The sequence below is a fragment of the Bombus huntii genome, chromosome 10 (assembly GCF_024542735.1).
Source record: "Bombus huntii isolate Logan2020A chromosome 10, iyBomHunt1.1, whole genome shotgun sequence".
NCBI classification, from domain to species: Eukaryota; Metazoa; Arthropoda; class Insecta; order Hymenoptera; family Apidae; genus Bombus; species Bombus huntii.
The window spans coordinates 3,984,598-3,998,828 of record NC_066247.1 but is presented as its reverse complement, the minus strand read 5'-3'; the positions used below and the strand labels follow the sequence as shown (position 1 = coordinate 3,998,828).

At 40.9% G+C, this 14,231-nt stretch overlaps 1 protein-coding gene across 2 annotated transcripts in view; it reads left to right on the top strand.

Annotated features, from left to right (window-relative positions):
• The window catches only part of LOC126869964 (disintegrin and metalloproteinase domain-containing protein 10-like), a 55,026-nt gene extending 41,266 nt beyond the window's left edge, over positions 1–13,760 (top strand). Inside the window, exons 5-18 of one of the 2 annotated variants that reach the window (XM_050627209.1) lie at positions 4,005–4,248; positions 6,497–6,634; positions 6,869–7,056; positions 7,748–7,888; positions 8,014–8,138; positions 8,678–8,806; positions 9,035–9,203; positions 10,118–10,287; positions 10,467–10,634; positions 10,712–10,839; positions 10,930–11,044; positions 11,436–11,570; positions 11,713–11,752; positions 12,040–12,368. In XM_050627209.1, coding sequence (XP_050483166.1) covers positions 4,005–4,248; positions 6,497–6,634; positions 6,869–7,056; positions 7,748–7,888; positions 8,014–8,138; positions 8,678–8,806; positions 9,035–9,203; positions 10,118–10,287; positions 10,467–10,634; positions 10,712–10,839; positions 10,930–11,044; positions 11,436–11,570; positions 11,713–11,752; positions 12,040–12,236 — 2,087 coding nt within the window. In that variant the 3' untranslated portion in view covers positions 12,237–12,368. Of the gene's footprint in view, positions 1–4,004; positions 4,249–6,496; positions 6,635–6,868; positions 7,057–7,747; positions 7,889–8,013; positions 8,139–8,677; positions 8,807–9,034; positions 9,204–10,117; positions 10,288–10,466; positions 10,635–10,711; positions 10,840–10,929; positions 11,045–11,435; positions 11,571–11,712; positions 11,753–12,039 lie in introns of both variants that reach the window. The other variant, XM_050627208.1, reaches the window with a different exon arrangement.
• The last annotated feature ends 471 nt before the right edge of the window (positions 13,761–14,231 follow it).

Genomic DNA, 14,231 nt, shown 5'->3' with positions numbered 1-14,231 from the left:
TCGTCCCCTCGATCCCGCAGAGGAATTTGAACGAGGAGAGAGGGTGGAAAAAGGAAGGGCTATGAAATTCGGGGCTTTTGTGTAATCGACAATTAACCGACTCAACTTCCGGCGATAGAACTCTTTCGCTTTCCTTCTCTTTTCGTAGTTTCACAGGGGTTGCCCGTCCGGTGAAAAATGCTAAATTAAACGGTACCGCGGCCGTGTATCATTCGATTAATTATGAAGAACGGCCGCGTAATTGCTTCGCAGCGAGAAAACGCGGAGAGAAGGTCGGCGGTAAAAAAGAGAAGAAGAAGAAGAAGAAACGAGCGGCAACCAATTACGGTGAATTATGTCAAGTGTACGGTGCACCGCGAACTGCTTGCCGCTTCCATTTCGACTTCTGTTTTTTTTCTTTCCTTTTTTTTTCTCAAAATCTCGCCCCTCTTTCTCCTTGGACTTTCATTTTTCATCCTTGCTTTACGCGATTAAAGATTACCAGGCGATTGAAAATCCCGGCCAACGAGATCGGCAGCGTTTCTGTCGGCGGCGGTAAAAGTTCGTCGACCCAGTTTTTCCTTCTTACAGAAACCAGGGGAGGGTTGGAAGCGCGCGCGTCCGGAAATTATGAAATCGTCGAAACGGTGTAATTCTCGACGAAGACGACGACTATGACGGAAATAGATAGCTCTACCCTACTTTCTTCCTTCCTCGTCGGTGGCTCTCGCTCGCTTTGTCTCGCCGTCTCCGCTCGCAGCGAGACAATTTTCGATTCGAGAGTTTGCCGCGGAAATCTATCGTTCCACCCGGAAGCAGCAGGGCCGTCGACGAACCTCGAGACTCGAGACACGAAACGAAGTTATCCCGAGTTGCCTGAATCTAAATAGAAGGCGATTCGCTCGATTTCCGTGCGAGCTGATTACGTGCGATTACGCGTGCGAACGTACACATACGTATAGTTGTTCGAGTACGTTGTCTTTCCATATTAACTTAACAGTTCAACAAACTTGACGAAATCCTTTCAGAAAATGCTTACTTGTTTCTTTCTCGTAAATTCATTCTCTATATATACAGGGTGGTTGGTAACTGGTGGTACAAGCGGAAAGGGGGTGATTCTACGCGAAAAAAGAAGTCGAAAATATAGAATAAAAATTTCTTTTTTTTTTTTCATTTTTCCATCGAGACAACGATCTACAGTGAGATCCGTTATAACGAGACGCGATAAAGTGCAGGCGTACCGAACGAAAATTCAAAGTCGATTTTCTCGAAAACAAAGCCTCGAACGAAAAATTTTTATTCTATATTTTCGACTTCTTTTTTCGCGTAGAATCGCTTGTACCACCTGTTACCAACCACCCTGTATATATCGTTCTAAGGTTAAAAAGAAAAGTAAAAATAAGATACAAATGTAGATATTTTAGAATTCATCATTTGAAGAGCTGATAGTAGAGACAATTATTTTCTTTAGATATCTCTCTCTAGATTAAAGAATACTCTATCGTTTTCTATTTCTGTCCCATTTATTTCGTTTTTCTCAAACAAAATATTTATTTTATTTAATTCTTATAAGCGTATGCGCAATTATATCGCGGAAGAACTACGTATATCCAATTAAATCGTCAAGTTGTGAACCACATGACAAAATTTCTCGTAAAAAAAAGGTTTTTTTGCTTGGTAACAAGTCCAGATATAAATAAATCATTTTTATGTTACCGATTCCATCGTGTTGTGAATCCAGCTGCTGACTAGTATTAGAATGCGTTATTATCTAAAAGGTTGGAAAATTTGTCGAGAGTCGTTTTCATCGTGATATCCTCTGTCGCAATATGGTAAAAAATTATTTGATATATTTTAAAACGCGTTATAATTTCTTCCTTACGTATATATATTTTTTACGATGCATTTATTAACGAAGCACGTGAGCTCGTAATAATCTCGGGATGGTCAATGTGCGTGCATTAGGCCAATCCCCAACTGTCACAGGCAAAACTATCAACCCTCGGCCAAAGGTGGTTGGATTATTATTGTCACGAGAGCCGAATATTGTATTTTATAGCGATAAAACAAAGTCTCTTAGTCGACTAAAGAGACTTTTTATCTTTGTGTGATTATTGAAACTGTAAAAATAAACTTTTCAATTTATTAAGTTGAGTAACAGCCTTGCGAATGTTCGCATTTTCGCTAATCTACGAGTGTTATGAAGATATTACAAAGGAAAAACACTACAAAATTTGTATAAAGAGTATAAAGATTCGTATATCCAAATTTAATCGGAGAAATCGGATAGAGAAGTCATTAGTTGATTATATAAATGGACTTTTACCGTAATAACATTTTATGTGCTCTTTCACGAAAACGTGAATGGACTAATAATAATTTGATAGAACGATAATAGCATGAAATTTATGCGATGACATATCGATAGTGATTTAAGAGCAATAATAGTAACAATGACAATAAATATTAAAACTTGCGAACGATATTAATAATAATGAAAAATACGATGTATCTACGTAAATCAGAACAGATCCATCGTGCAAGTGGTTAGTAGAGAATCGTAGAAAGGGTTTGGCAAAAAAAAAGAAAAAAACGATATCAGTCAGCCACTTTGAACGAAAGTAATAAAAGAAATACACAGAAATATTCGGAGAAAAATATAGCGTGTTCTCGAGAAGATTACTCTGAAAATCGTCGAGTGTACGCTTCATTGATAAAGCAAGCCGTGACGAGTGCGCGCATACCGCTCACAGCTTCAAAGTCGATTTTCACAAAACGAAAGCTTTGTACAAAGGAAAAGCTTTTCACAATTTTGACTCGTTCCCAAGCAATCGCTTCTTTCACGGTTCTACCAAGAGTTATTACATCGTAAATATTATTGCAATCTCGAATCGAATTAAGGGAATAAAACGATCTCTCATCCTGCCACGGGAGTACCGGTATTCAATTAATTCGTTGCGAATTTTCCTGGCTATGGAGTCGTAATAAATTTTTCTTTTTTCTATTCTCGTACGAACCGATTTGCGAGGGTAGCTCAGAAGTGTTTCGTCTGCGCGTGCGTGGGGAACCGGGAAACGACGCGGTAAAAAATATTTTTGCTCTCACGGGCAACAAATTCCCCAGTGTGCTGCTTATTTTCGCCAAAACGTCGCGATATTTTGCCGGGAAAGAAACGATATTACGTCAATAACGCGAGCTACCGCAGCCAGTTCGTTGCAGTGGAACGGTAAAAACGTCGATCTATCTCTCGATAAATTCTCTCGATCGCCACCTCCAGAGGCGGATCGTTCACTTGGTACAGGCCGTTTCGAAACTGCAAGAGAATTGCCACTTGTAAATCATAATATTAATGGGATGCGCTATATGCGGATATTTATGCAAATTCGTATCTTTATGAACGTACACTGGCTCGCGAGACCATTCCCACACTCGTCACGGACAAATTTTATCTTCATATTCTATGCATTATACGAAACGTTTTGAAATTTCATTGCCGCTGATGAGACACGACTGTCGCGACTATATCGATCACATTTGGCAGAAATTTGTAGATGAAAAGTTATATAAAAATACGTATATGTAAAAATTACAAGATATTTGTTGCAACCATATATCTACATGTATCATATACCTAAATGGTCGCTAGAACATCGCTAGACGATGTATCTCAATCAGTTTCACGGATAATCAAGTCGACGAATACGAATATTTCAGCTGACGATCGTCGAGCCATTTCAGCCATCGATACTTTTCAACTTCTACTTTTAAAAATCCTCTCTAGAAATATACAGAGATTTTTTTACGAATATACAGGGTATCCCATAATACGAACTCCGTAGGAGACAAAGAGATCGTGTCCACCTTTTGACAATTTATCGACTGATTTTACGTTTTATAGGAAATATATATATTATAGATACTTTGTAGGAAAATCTTGTCTGTACCAATATTCGTTTTTGGTATACTCGACTGTATACGTATTCGCGTTACAACGCAGTTTCTCATTTGAAAACGATAATTTGCAGAGGACGATAATGCCATGGTGCAAGGCATCGTGACAGAGGATGGCCTTTTCGATGGCACGGTCGTTACTGGATTCGAGGAATACTACATCGAGCCAACAAATAGATACTTGAACAAGGAAGAAGACACATCTCCGACGTATCACAGCATAGCTTATCGCGCCTCGGATGTATTAACGCCACGTAGATCGTTACCTTGCGCCAGTCATCAGTTGCATCAATCTGCTACTCACGATTTCACGGAAAGGTGAGTGTCTTCCAACGCATTCTGATAATTTCCACTGTGTGTTAGGAAACGTACGATTCGTCTTAGATGATATTAAAAACGTTCTTTCCATCAACTTCTATCGACATTTCATTTTCACTATTAAATGATCACTATTAAATCACGATTAAATGAGTACTATTAAATGATACGAAATTCAATGTACCTGGAACTAAATAATTAATATGTAATAGCGCGAGGATACTTTTTGTAGACGTTGTAGATCAATTAACCCTGTTACGATCCTTGAATTTTTATACTCCAATCTCACACTTATTTTAATAAGCAGAGAAAACTTTGAGCGTAGTAGTGGTAGTTTATTACCACCCCTATAGAGTTACAAGACTTTCTCTTTACCGTTTCAGTCTTAATCGCGTTTTAAAACGCAACTCCGTGTAAAAGAATTACGCCTTACAAGCATGCATCTTCACAGCTTACACAGAGAACAAGGAGAACGTACGCTTTGTATAAACTTGACTTTGCAACGTAAAACATTCGCAGTTCGTGCAAAAGCTTAAGCAACATAATAATGTGTAACAGAAGCAAGCAAATGTAACGGAGTCTTCTATACGAGTGCGAAAAACTTTTGATATTTTACGTAAATGTTTCACGTAGAAATGGAACGACGAGATACGTATACCAATCGTAATTCGGATACTTAACAAATATACTATTCTCCCTTACTGAAAAAAAAAAACTCAAGAACGAAGAGAAGACACATTTCCTTGTTTCTTTCTTCTTCTTTTTTTTTTTTTTTTTTAATTTACATTTATTATATTCAGCATCTGTAAGCGTTTCTAGCGTAACGAGAAACAAATTTACCATTTGCTTCGAAGAATTGAAACCTGTAACCGTAATCTTAGACTTTAAAGGAATCGTAGTAACGCGTAGCGATGGAAGGACGAGCAGATTGCCAGGCCTCGTCGCTGCATAGGCGTTCGCTCGTTAATGTAACAGGATAACGCCTCTAAAACAGCCCGGGCAAATCGCGTTACGTTAACCGAGGATGAAAATGGATCTAACGAGAGACAGCTCCGTTGCTCGAACGTCTGCGCCGTCTGAGGTTTATCAACTCGGAACACGGGCTGCACCTTCCTCGCGTTAATTTCGTTACCAATTTCTCCGACGCATTATTCACCGGCATACGTGCAGGGCCGCACCACGTACATGTAACGAGCTTTAAACCGCGGATCTTCAAACATTCCCGGACGAATCGTTGGTAATTAAGCGCGAGCTAAATCGCGGTCCTTGCCAACTATCTTGTGTACAGACGTGTAAGGGAATTACAGGGGCCGGCAAACATGGCAAAATCGGCAAGACGACGATTCTACGTGAAAAAGGCGAGTCGAAAGTATAGGAGAACGTTTTCTACCAAACGCCACTGTTCGTAAACTTAGAAGCAATTAGAAATTAACGTACAATGAAAATGAAACTGTTGAAACTTCTGGAAGAAACGATAATAATAAAAGCCACTCGAGTAAAGACGCGATTGATGGACATATGACAACTGTAATGATTGTAAATGATTTTCAACGATACCATACGATAAAGTTACGATAGATAAAAAAAGAAATCCATAGACCAAAAACGAGAGCCACCATGCATTGCACCATGGCATTTTCCTCTATCGTTAATTTCAATGCTATATTTCAACTCTTGAATTCCATTTCAATTATCTGTTATACGTCACGAAGGCATTTAATAAGTGCACTTTTGATTGCACAATTTGCTTCGTAAATTCCGAAGATTTACAGAGATCTGGAACATCGAGTGTACGATTTCGTACAGGTTTTCTTTTTACATAGGAGAAAGTTACTCGCAATAGTGACAACGTTATTTCATCGAAATCAGTGAGGTGCGCGCTATCTTGAATAATTACCATAATTTCCTCACATCTTGTATCATTCCGGTTATTTTATATTCATTACGAAGACATTTAATAAATACGATATTGATTACACAACTTGTGTTTCATAAATTAAGAAGTTATAGTTACCCTGGAAACTCAAGTATACGATTTCGTACGGGTTTCTCTACGTGGAAAGAAGTTTACTCGGAGTATCGAGCTTGACAACATACTTCACCGAAATCAGTGAGCCGTACGCTGTTCCGAATAATTACCATAATTTCCTTGCTCCTTGTACCAGCAGCTTCCGCGTGCAACGAAAGCAATGATCACGTCCGCACGCCATGCACATATCGTTATACCACCGTATCTTTACTTTTTCAGGGGCGAACATGATTATGGGAACGACTCTCGGACGCTTTACGAACCTCTGCTCGGCGAGAGGCAAGCTCTCTACTCGAAGGAAAACGGTGCACGAGTTTTGACCTTGGACAGAGATAAGAACGCAGCACGTATGGAAACGTGAGTGTCGGATGCGAGAGAGAAAACGGTCGGGGAAAATTGTTCGAGCAGGGCTCGTCCCTTCTCGTAACACGGTCCGTTTCGTTTCGTATCGTGTAACGTTTCGTTCTGAGTAAAATCATAAAAATCACGAAACGGTAGTCGGTCTCGGGCGAACCGCTACGAAAAAAGGATAAGCCGCGCTTATCCGGGTGCCGTAAGAAATTCGCGACTCGCCGTTTTTCTCCTTTTTAGAAGCAGCGACGGTGATCGTATCGCTAGGCATTTGCACAAACGTGCCACCGTGGATCCGCGAAAAACTACCTGCATGCTGTACCTGCAAGCGGATCATCAGTTTTTCGCGAGATACGGCACGGAGGAGGCTTGCATCGAGGTGATGACGAGACACGTGCAAAGGGTCAACTCCATTTATAAGCACACTGGTAAATTTCTTACTCGTTTCTCGCGTTCTTTATAGCGCGATGGAAGTTCGGCGATTTTCTTAGTATCAGAGTCCGGAGCCGATATTCTTAGAACGTTTATAGGAATTAGCGCGCTTGCGAAAGAATATGGAGAGCCTGACAAACTGAATATTAGAAAATGATTAAGATCTTGAAGAATTATCGGTGGAAACCTCGCAGCTTTTGGAGAACTCGAATGTTCGTTGTCGTGATAAAAATCTCGCCAATTGTACGTAATTAGTTATACGTAATCGGTACATAGGCGCATTTTCCAAACTGGTCTCTCTTGCACGATAGTTGTTTACTAACCGGTAATATCGGTCGATTAACGGGTGACAAGCGTAACTTACGATTTTACGTTGTATAGAACTATCATCAACTGTAACTCTTGTAACCCTAACCCGTAGTTCTCTGTTTCAATATCATACTTGTTAGCGTTACGCTAACATTTATTAAGGAATTTATTAAGGCGCGTGACTTGTAAAATTTCGTTAACAATAGTAGTTCCATTTGACAATTAAGTACCGAGCGTAAGTTCGTTGCGAGCCAGTTTCACAAGAAACTACGATCATAAAATATTCGCCAACGTTGTGTATGCACTGTCCGCGAACGATATACGTATGTACCTCGTCCCGACTCCAGGCATCTAAGGAGAACACGTTGCTGTTGCTAGATTTCAACCAGGACGGCAGACCTGACAACATCAGCTTCATGATAAAACGTGTGAAAGTTCACAGCGAGGACGCGTTGAGAGATCCCAATTATCGATTCCCAGGCAACTACGGCGTGGAAAAGTATCTGGAGCTCTTCTCCGGTAAATAAATCTTCCTTCTAACGATACTTCGTATAACGCCAGCCGATTGTTGTTTGCGGCGAAAGAAATATCCGATCGATCACCCGAACGATTGCAAATCCCCCGGTTCGTCTTGTTCATTGCAGAAGAGGATTACGACGCGTTCTGCTTAGCTTACATGTTCACGTATCGGGATTTCGAGATGGGAACGCTTGGACTAGCTTGGACCGGTGATTTGAAAAACGCTGGTGGAGTCTGCGAAAAGAACGGGGTAAGCTTGTTGTTACGGTGAATTAAAAAAATATTGCAATATATATATATATATAATTGTAATGATATATCGTAGTATAACGTAACTACAAATTATTCCAAAAAATATTATACTCGTTGTATACGTTCGAAAATTTATAAAATAGACAGTAAGGAGGAGACACCATGTTACCAGGTTATTAGAATTTTTATTATCGTTTTATTTGTACTTTAGGCCCAGAGGCTATTGCGAGGACGTTGTCGAGTTCATAGATCGTTACCGATACGGTAAACTATTTCGCAAAAATGACCAAAATTCCTATGAATTTTAAACTTTCTTCGAAAATATCCGAAGCAAAAATGACAATAAAGAATAGAAATCATACAATTTCCAAAGACGAAGGATGAAATAGAAATCGACTATCGGTCGACTCTCCGTCCTTTTTCGTTTCTTTCACCGAGGAAGCCTCGAAACTCGGAAATCCGAAGCTCACTGCCGCTTCCTTTCGAAACGAACATCGAACACCTTGAAATCTACAAAATGTACTATAAACTTTGCAGCACTATCGTGGCAGTATGAAGTCGCTGAACACCGGAATAGTGACTTTGCTGAATTACGGCAAGCACGTACCACCCGCCGTTTCTCACGTCACTTTGGCCCACGAGATCGGTCACAACTTCGGCTCACCGGTAGGCTGCTTTGAATTTACTTACTCCATATACGTACGCGTACACAGTCTCGTTCTTGCTTCTAGATGAGACATTACGACCGCTTCCTAATGTTAATACGTTTTTCGTGCCAAGCAAGGCGCATAGAAAGAGAAAGAGGAGAGACGAGTTTGACGGTTCTGCTCGTTTTTCTAGGACTGTCGATGTCGATACGCGCGTAACACGAGGCGCCACTTTACTTTGTTTCAGCACGATCCGGAACAATGCACGCCCGGCGGAGAGGATGGAAACTTCATTATGTTCGCTCGTGCTACCAGCGGCGACAAGCGAAACAATAATCGTTTCAGCCCATGTAGCTTGAGTGCCATAAACCCAGTTTTGAATAGCAAAGCTCGTTCTCCGAAGGGTTGCTTTACTGGTCAGTCTCTGGCTCGTTACTTTTATATCCCCTGTCGAATATCGAATATTCGCGGAATGTACCCGTCCGTTATAGTTGCGCGCGTTCCTCCAATCGAAAGTTATTTAACGTAGCGATATTTCCACCGAATATATCTATCCTGAATAATAGTCGAAACTTTTAAGTACAGTTTCCTCCAGCGATAAAGTCGTTCCGCGGATCCCCGCTTTCACTATATCCTTCGTAAGGACTGGAAACTTAGAGCATAAACGGTCCGCCATAGATATCAGGACACGCGATATTTAATATAAATTGAATACCTTTCGCTGCTATCATTTTATTATAAGATCTGTCATTTCATTCGTATCGTATCGACGATCGAATCAATCTACTAGTAATTTGCACGAAGAAACTGTTATTCTGCGTTTATCGTGATAAAAAATTCCTATAAAATAAATTTATAACTTAATTAATTATTGGGACTTGGATGCTTTTAATAGCTGCGAATTCTCAAGATTTTTGCATCGCTGTGATTTCCGATACGCCCTATGTGTCTTATAACGTGAAATATTAAATAGAATAAAATTTGTTCGATTTTTTTGACAAATGCGACGAATAAGTCCTAATACTTATGGCAGTGTATATATTGGGTTGAGCAACAAGTTCATTCGCCTTTCACCGATGTAGATATATATTTTTAGAAAATGCAGAGACGAGAACTCTCGAATTTTTTATAATATAAATTCGGATAATATAAATTTACGGAGAAACGAGATAAACGAGTTAGAAGAATTTTATATGGAAATAATCGTCAAAGTAAATACGACGCTTCGTAGTCTTTGAAGCAGAAGCGAATGAACCTATTGCTGAACCTAATATGCGCATTTATGTACACGTTTAGAGAGAAACTGAGGAAACTGTGTATGTTTTTCCAGAGCCGCAAGTGTCATTATGCGGCAATGGTGTCATCGAAGAGGGTGAAGAGTGCGACTGCGGATGGGAAGAAGATTGCAGGGATTCGTGTTGTTTTCCCCAACGTCGTTATCCGCCAGCAGGCGAGACACCCTGTACACTCACACCGGGTTCCATTTGTAGTCCTAGTCAAGTACGTAAACGCAGGATACGATATATTACAACATACGTTTCAAATAGACTCGTCGTATTCTTTCCATATGACCTCGAGGATCTTTTCATATGTTAAAAGCGAATTAATTAATTAATAATTAATTAAAAGCGAAAGAACTCCAGGATTGCAGCAATTAAAAGCGTGTTATCGTTTTTCAGGGTCCATGTTGTACTGCAGAGTGCAATTTAAGATTCGGAGACAAGTGCAGAGACGACAACGGATGTCGCGACGCAAGCTTCTGCGACGGTCGATCACCGTATTGTCCTCCTTCCATCAACAAGCCCAACAAGACGATCTGCAATCGCGAATTTGTGTGTTTTATGGGGGTGAGCGTGAAATCCAGACAATGACGGAGAAATATTTTTCCGCATATGCATCGTTTACCTTTTTCCTTGTTTCATAGGAGTGCACCGGTAGTATATGCCTTGCATACGGATTGGAATCTTGCCAGTGCATTCCCGGGCCAAATGATCCACCGACGAAAGCCTGTGAACTATGTTGTCGTCTACCCGGAGAAAATCAACCTTGCTTGTACGTTATGAACCGCATTTTTCTCTGCGCTTATATTTTTTTATAATGTTAAAAATAAATATATATCGATGATCGATGTTACGCGTGTAGGTCGTCTTTTGATTGGAACTCTCCACCCTACGACATTCCGGACATGTTCTCGAAGCCTGGAACACCGTGCAATGATTATAACGGATACTGTGACGTCTTCCAAAAATGTCGAGAGGTACGACCATATGACATTTTATCATACGGCGAGTTTATCATAGTAGCCGAGCTATAAATAGGCAAACGCTTACTCGTACATACTCGCTCTTTATATTATGGCAAATCTTGTCTCTTTTTCTTGTGATACAGAATAAGAAAATACGGTTACTACGTTGTGGTACCAAACTGAAAATAGAAAATTTTTAAAGTTCTATCTTCGTGAGATTTCATGTTCTCATTGCATCAATACTTTTTTATATTTATAGCGATTCCAGATTTTTATTTTGAGCAATAATTCCAAAGTAGATTAAATCGAATTTCGATTTTCTCTATTTAGATGCTTCGTCGCGGTAGATACAGACTTTATCTATCGATGATAGGATACTTTTTACCTACGAACTGTTCTACAGGTTGATCCAAGTGGTCCTTTAGCAACCTTAAGGAAGCTTCTCTTATCCGACGAAAGTCTAGCCACGTTCCGTCGTTGGATAATTGACCACTGGTACGCAGCCGCTTTTATCATTGTGGCTGCTGTATCGCTATTGGTAAGCGTTACTTTAATTCTTCCTTTAATCTTCAACGTTAATTTTCATTCTATTCTTGTTATTTTTTCTATACACGTTCGAATTGTTCTTTAGAAAAATACAGTTTACTATATAATACCGATACCAATCATTTTTACGCCAGAGACTGTCGAGGAAACGCGCGGATAAAAAACGTGTCGAGAGTAAGTCTAGGAACAGACGAAAGTAGAGTCTTGTATCTGCAGCATCTGTAACACACGCTAGTTGAAAACATCGTTGTACCTTTGTATCTAATTCGTCATAAATCCTCCAGCATTCGTATAACTATTCGTGTAACGAACACGCGATCGTACGACTATCAGCAGTATCGTAGTTGATTTTCCTCGTACATTTCACCGCTAACATCTGCCTAAATCAATACCTGTAACGGTAGAACACGCAACCACTTGATATCATCGTTAATACTTTACGACTCGTTCTTTGAATTTAGGTGGCGAGCATGCGATTACTGGGCAAACGGCCGGACCTGAAACTCAAGTCAGTTACAATAATACACAGCTCAACGACGGAAACTGTGCGTCTTCCGCCGGAGGGAACGGAGGGAGTGACGGTGCATCCTCCGGCTGTACGTGCAAAGCTTCCACTCAGCAGAAAAGTCAGAGAGAAGAGGAGACACCGGAAGCATAAGGATTCTCATGGAAACGCGGACAAATCCGGCAAGGATGCATCGAAGAAGAAGAAACAACCGCAATCACAGGCGAAGAGGATATCGGCGAACGCGGCCGAGGACTTTGCTAGGAAGAGATCAGCAGACGTGACGCCTGCGATGATACAAGAGAACAAACGGAAGAAGACCTTCCCAAGTCGAGATAAGCAGAATTCGAGTGGCAACGTAAGCGGCGCGGACAACGAGAAAAGAAAGCGTAAGAAGCAACACAAGAAAGAAGTGATCGATTATTCGGCTATCCAGGCTGAGAAAGAAACCGAGCCAAACGCCGATCCGAAAAGCAAAGTACGTTCCTGGTTATTGGCATCCTCTCAATGTCGGCCGGAAACTGGCAGAAGCAACGCGACTGGTTTACCGAAAAGCAAGTCTACTCCTGTGGGTCTGACTGGTGCAGGAACCAGACTGCCTGCGACCAGGCAAGCGGTTTCGAGGAGACCAACCGAATCTAAAGAAACGAAAGCACCAGCAAGTTCAGGGACAAGAAAAGAGAGGGCGAAGCTGCAAGTAGTTTATAAACCTCCCTTCAGGTTCAGCGTGAAACTGAGAAAATCCGACAAGGTAGCACAGGTTCCTGCCATGGCGCCAAACACGACACACGTCAATGGCAGGCCGAAGCTTCCACGAACCGGTGTTCTTCTAAGGACAGCGAAAAAGAAGGACAGGGTCAGAATCGGCAGGGCCAGACAAATAGCGCCTACAGGAATCGGAAACAGTGCGGGTGATTTACCTGAGCCAGCCAATTCTGATCTCCATACCGTTCCTTCCGATCTCGAGGTGTTACTGTCCGAGAGCGAGTTCCTCTTCTCGGACACGTGACCACGGTGAATCAGAGACGCTTAGATCTGTTCATTATTTAGAGGAATCTTTTTAGAAAAAAGATCTGTATCGAAGAAATCGATACGTCGAAGAATCCCGTCCGCCGAAGTCGCGAAGGATAGGTACATGTGAAAACCTTTTACATGCTATCCCGTGGTTCAGCCTCAGTTTCGCTAATGATAAATATAATTAACCGCTCTGGTCGATCGTTAAAAAACGCTCGACAGAATAAAGAATCAAAAGAAGAAGATATTTATTATTAGTGAAATCGAACTTCGAAGAACCAAACCGTTTTATCGTATTAGTCTAATGGCTGCTGGGCGTGTTTTCATAAACGTTGACGCAACCCCAAATGAGCTTCTTCCGTTCTACTGTGCTGGAATTTATTTTTTTATCGGTATCTAATAACGAGGAGCACGCATACACATATGGCGTACGCTTTCGCTCTTTTTCACGTCTTCCTAGTAATAAGACGACATATCTGTCGTACGTTCAGAATAATTCACCTCGTAAATCGTCGAATTCGTATTACGATGTAACGATCGATCACCGAAACGATCCGCGCGTTCTATGGAAGTGCTAGTTGAACGATTCAAGCCAAGTTTTCTTCTTCCAAAGAAAAGGGGCCAAATTTCACTTTAAAAAAAAAAAAGAAAAAAAAAAGAGAAGACTAACCGCAGCCGTGCGCATCGACGTATCGATGGCGCAAGGGACAAAAAGTCACAGACCTATTTTCGCTTGTCGAAAAGCGCGCAGAAAAATTTGTTCTTTCTCCGGAAACACGAGATTACGATTCGTTTGCGATCGCAGCTTTAATAACAATTAAGGGATCAGCGTTCGATCGATGTGAGATGCGACTTCTAGAGTGATGTATCGTCTTATTTGGAGACGAATAACGGAGAGAAAGAGAATGGGAGAAAGAAAAACACTTAAAACTATTACTATATCGTGCCTATCGTACACCGCTGTTCGAAACTTACGAAAAGAATCTCGCGATCGAAGAGAAAACTTCTTGCTTTTCCTTGGTGATGGTTTTTCGTGAGACAAACAGGAAGTCAGCAGACACACGATTTGCTAAGGAATTCGTGATCTAGCGACGAATCGAAGTTTCTCTTGGAAAAAAAAAAAAAAATAAGAGA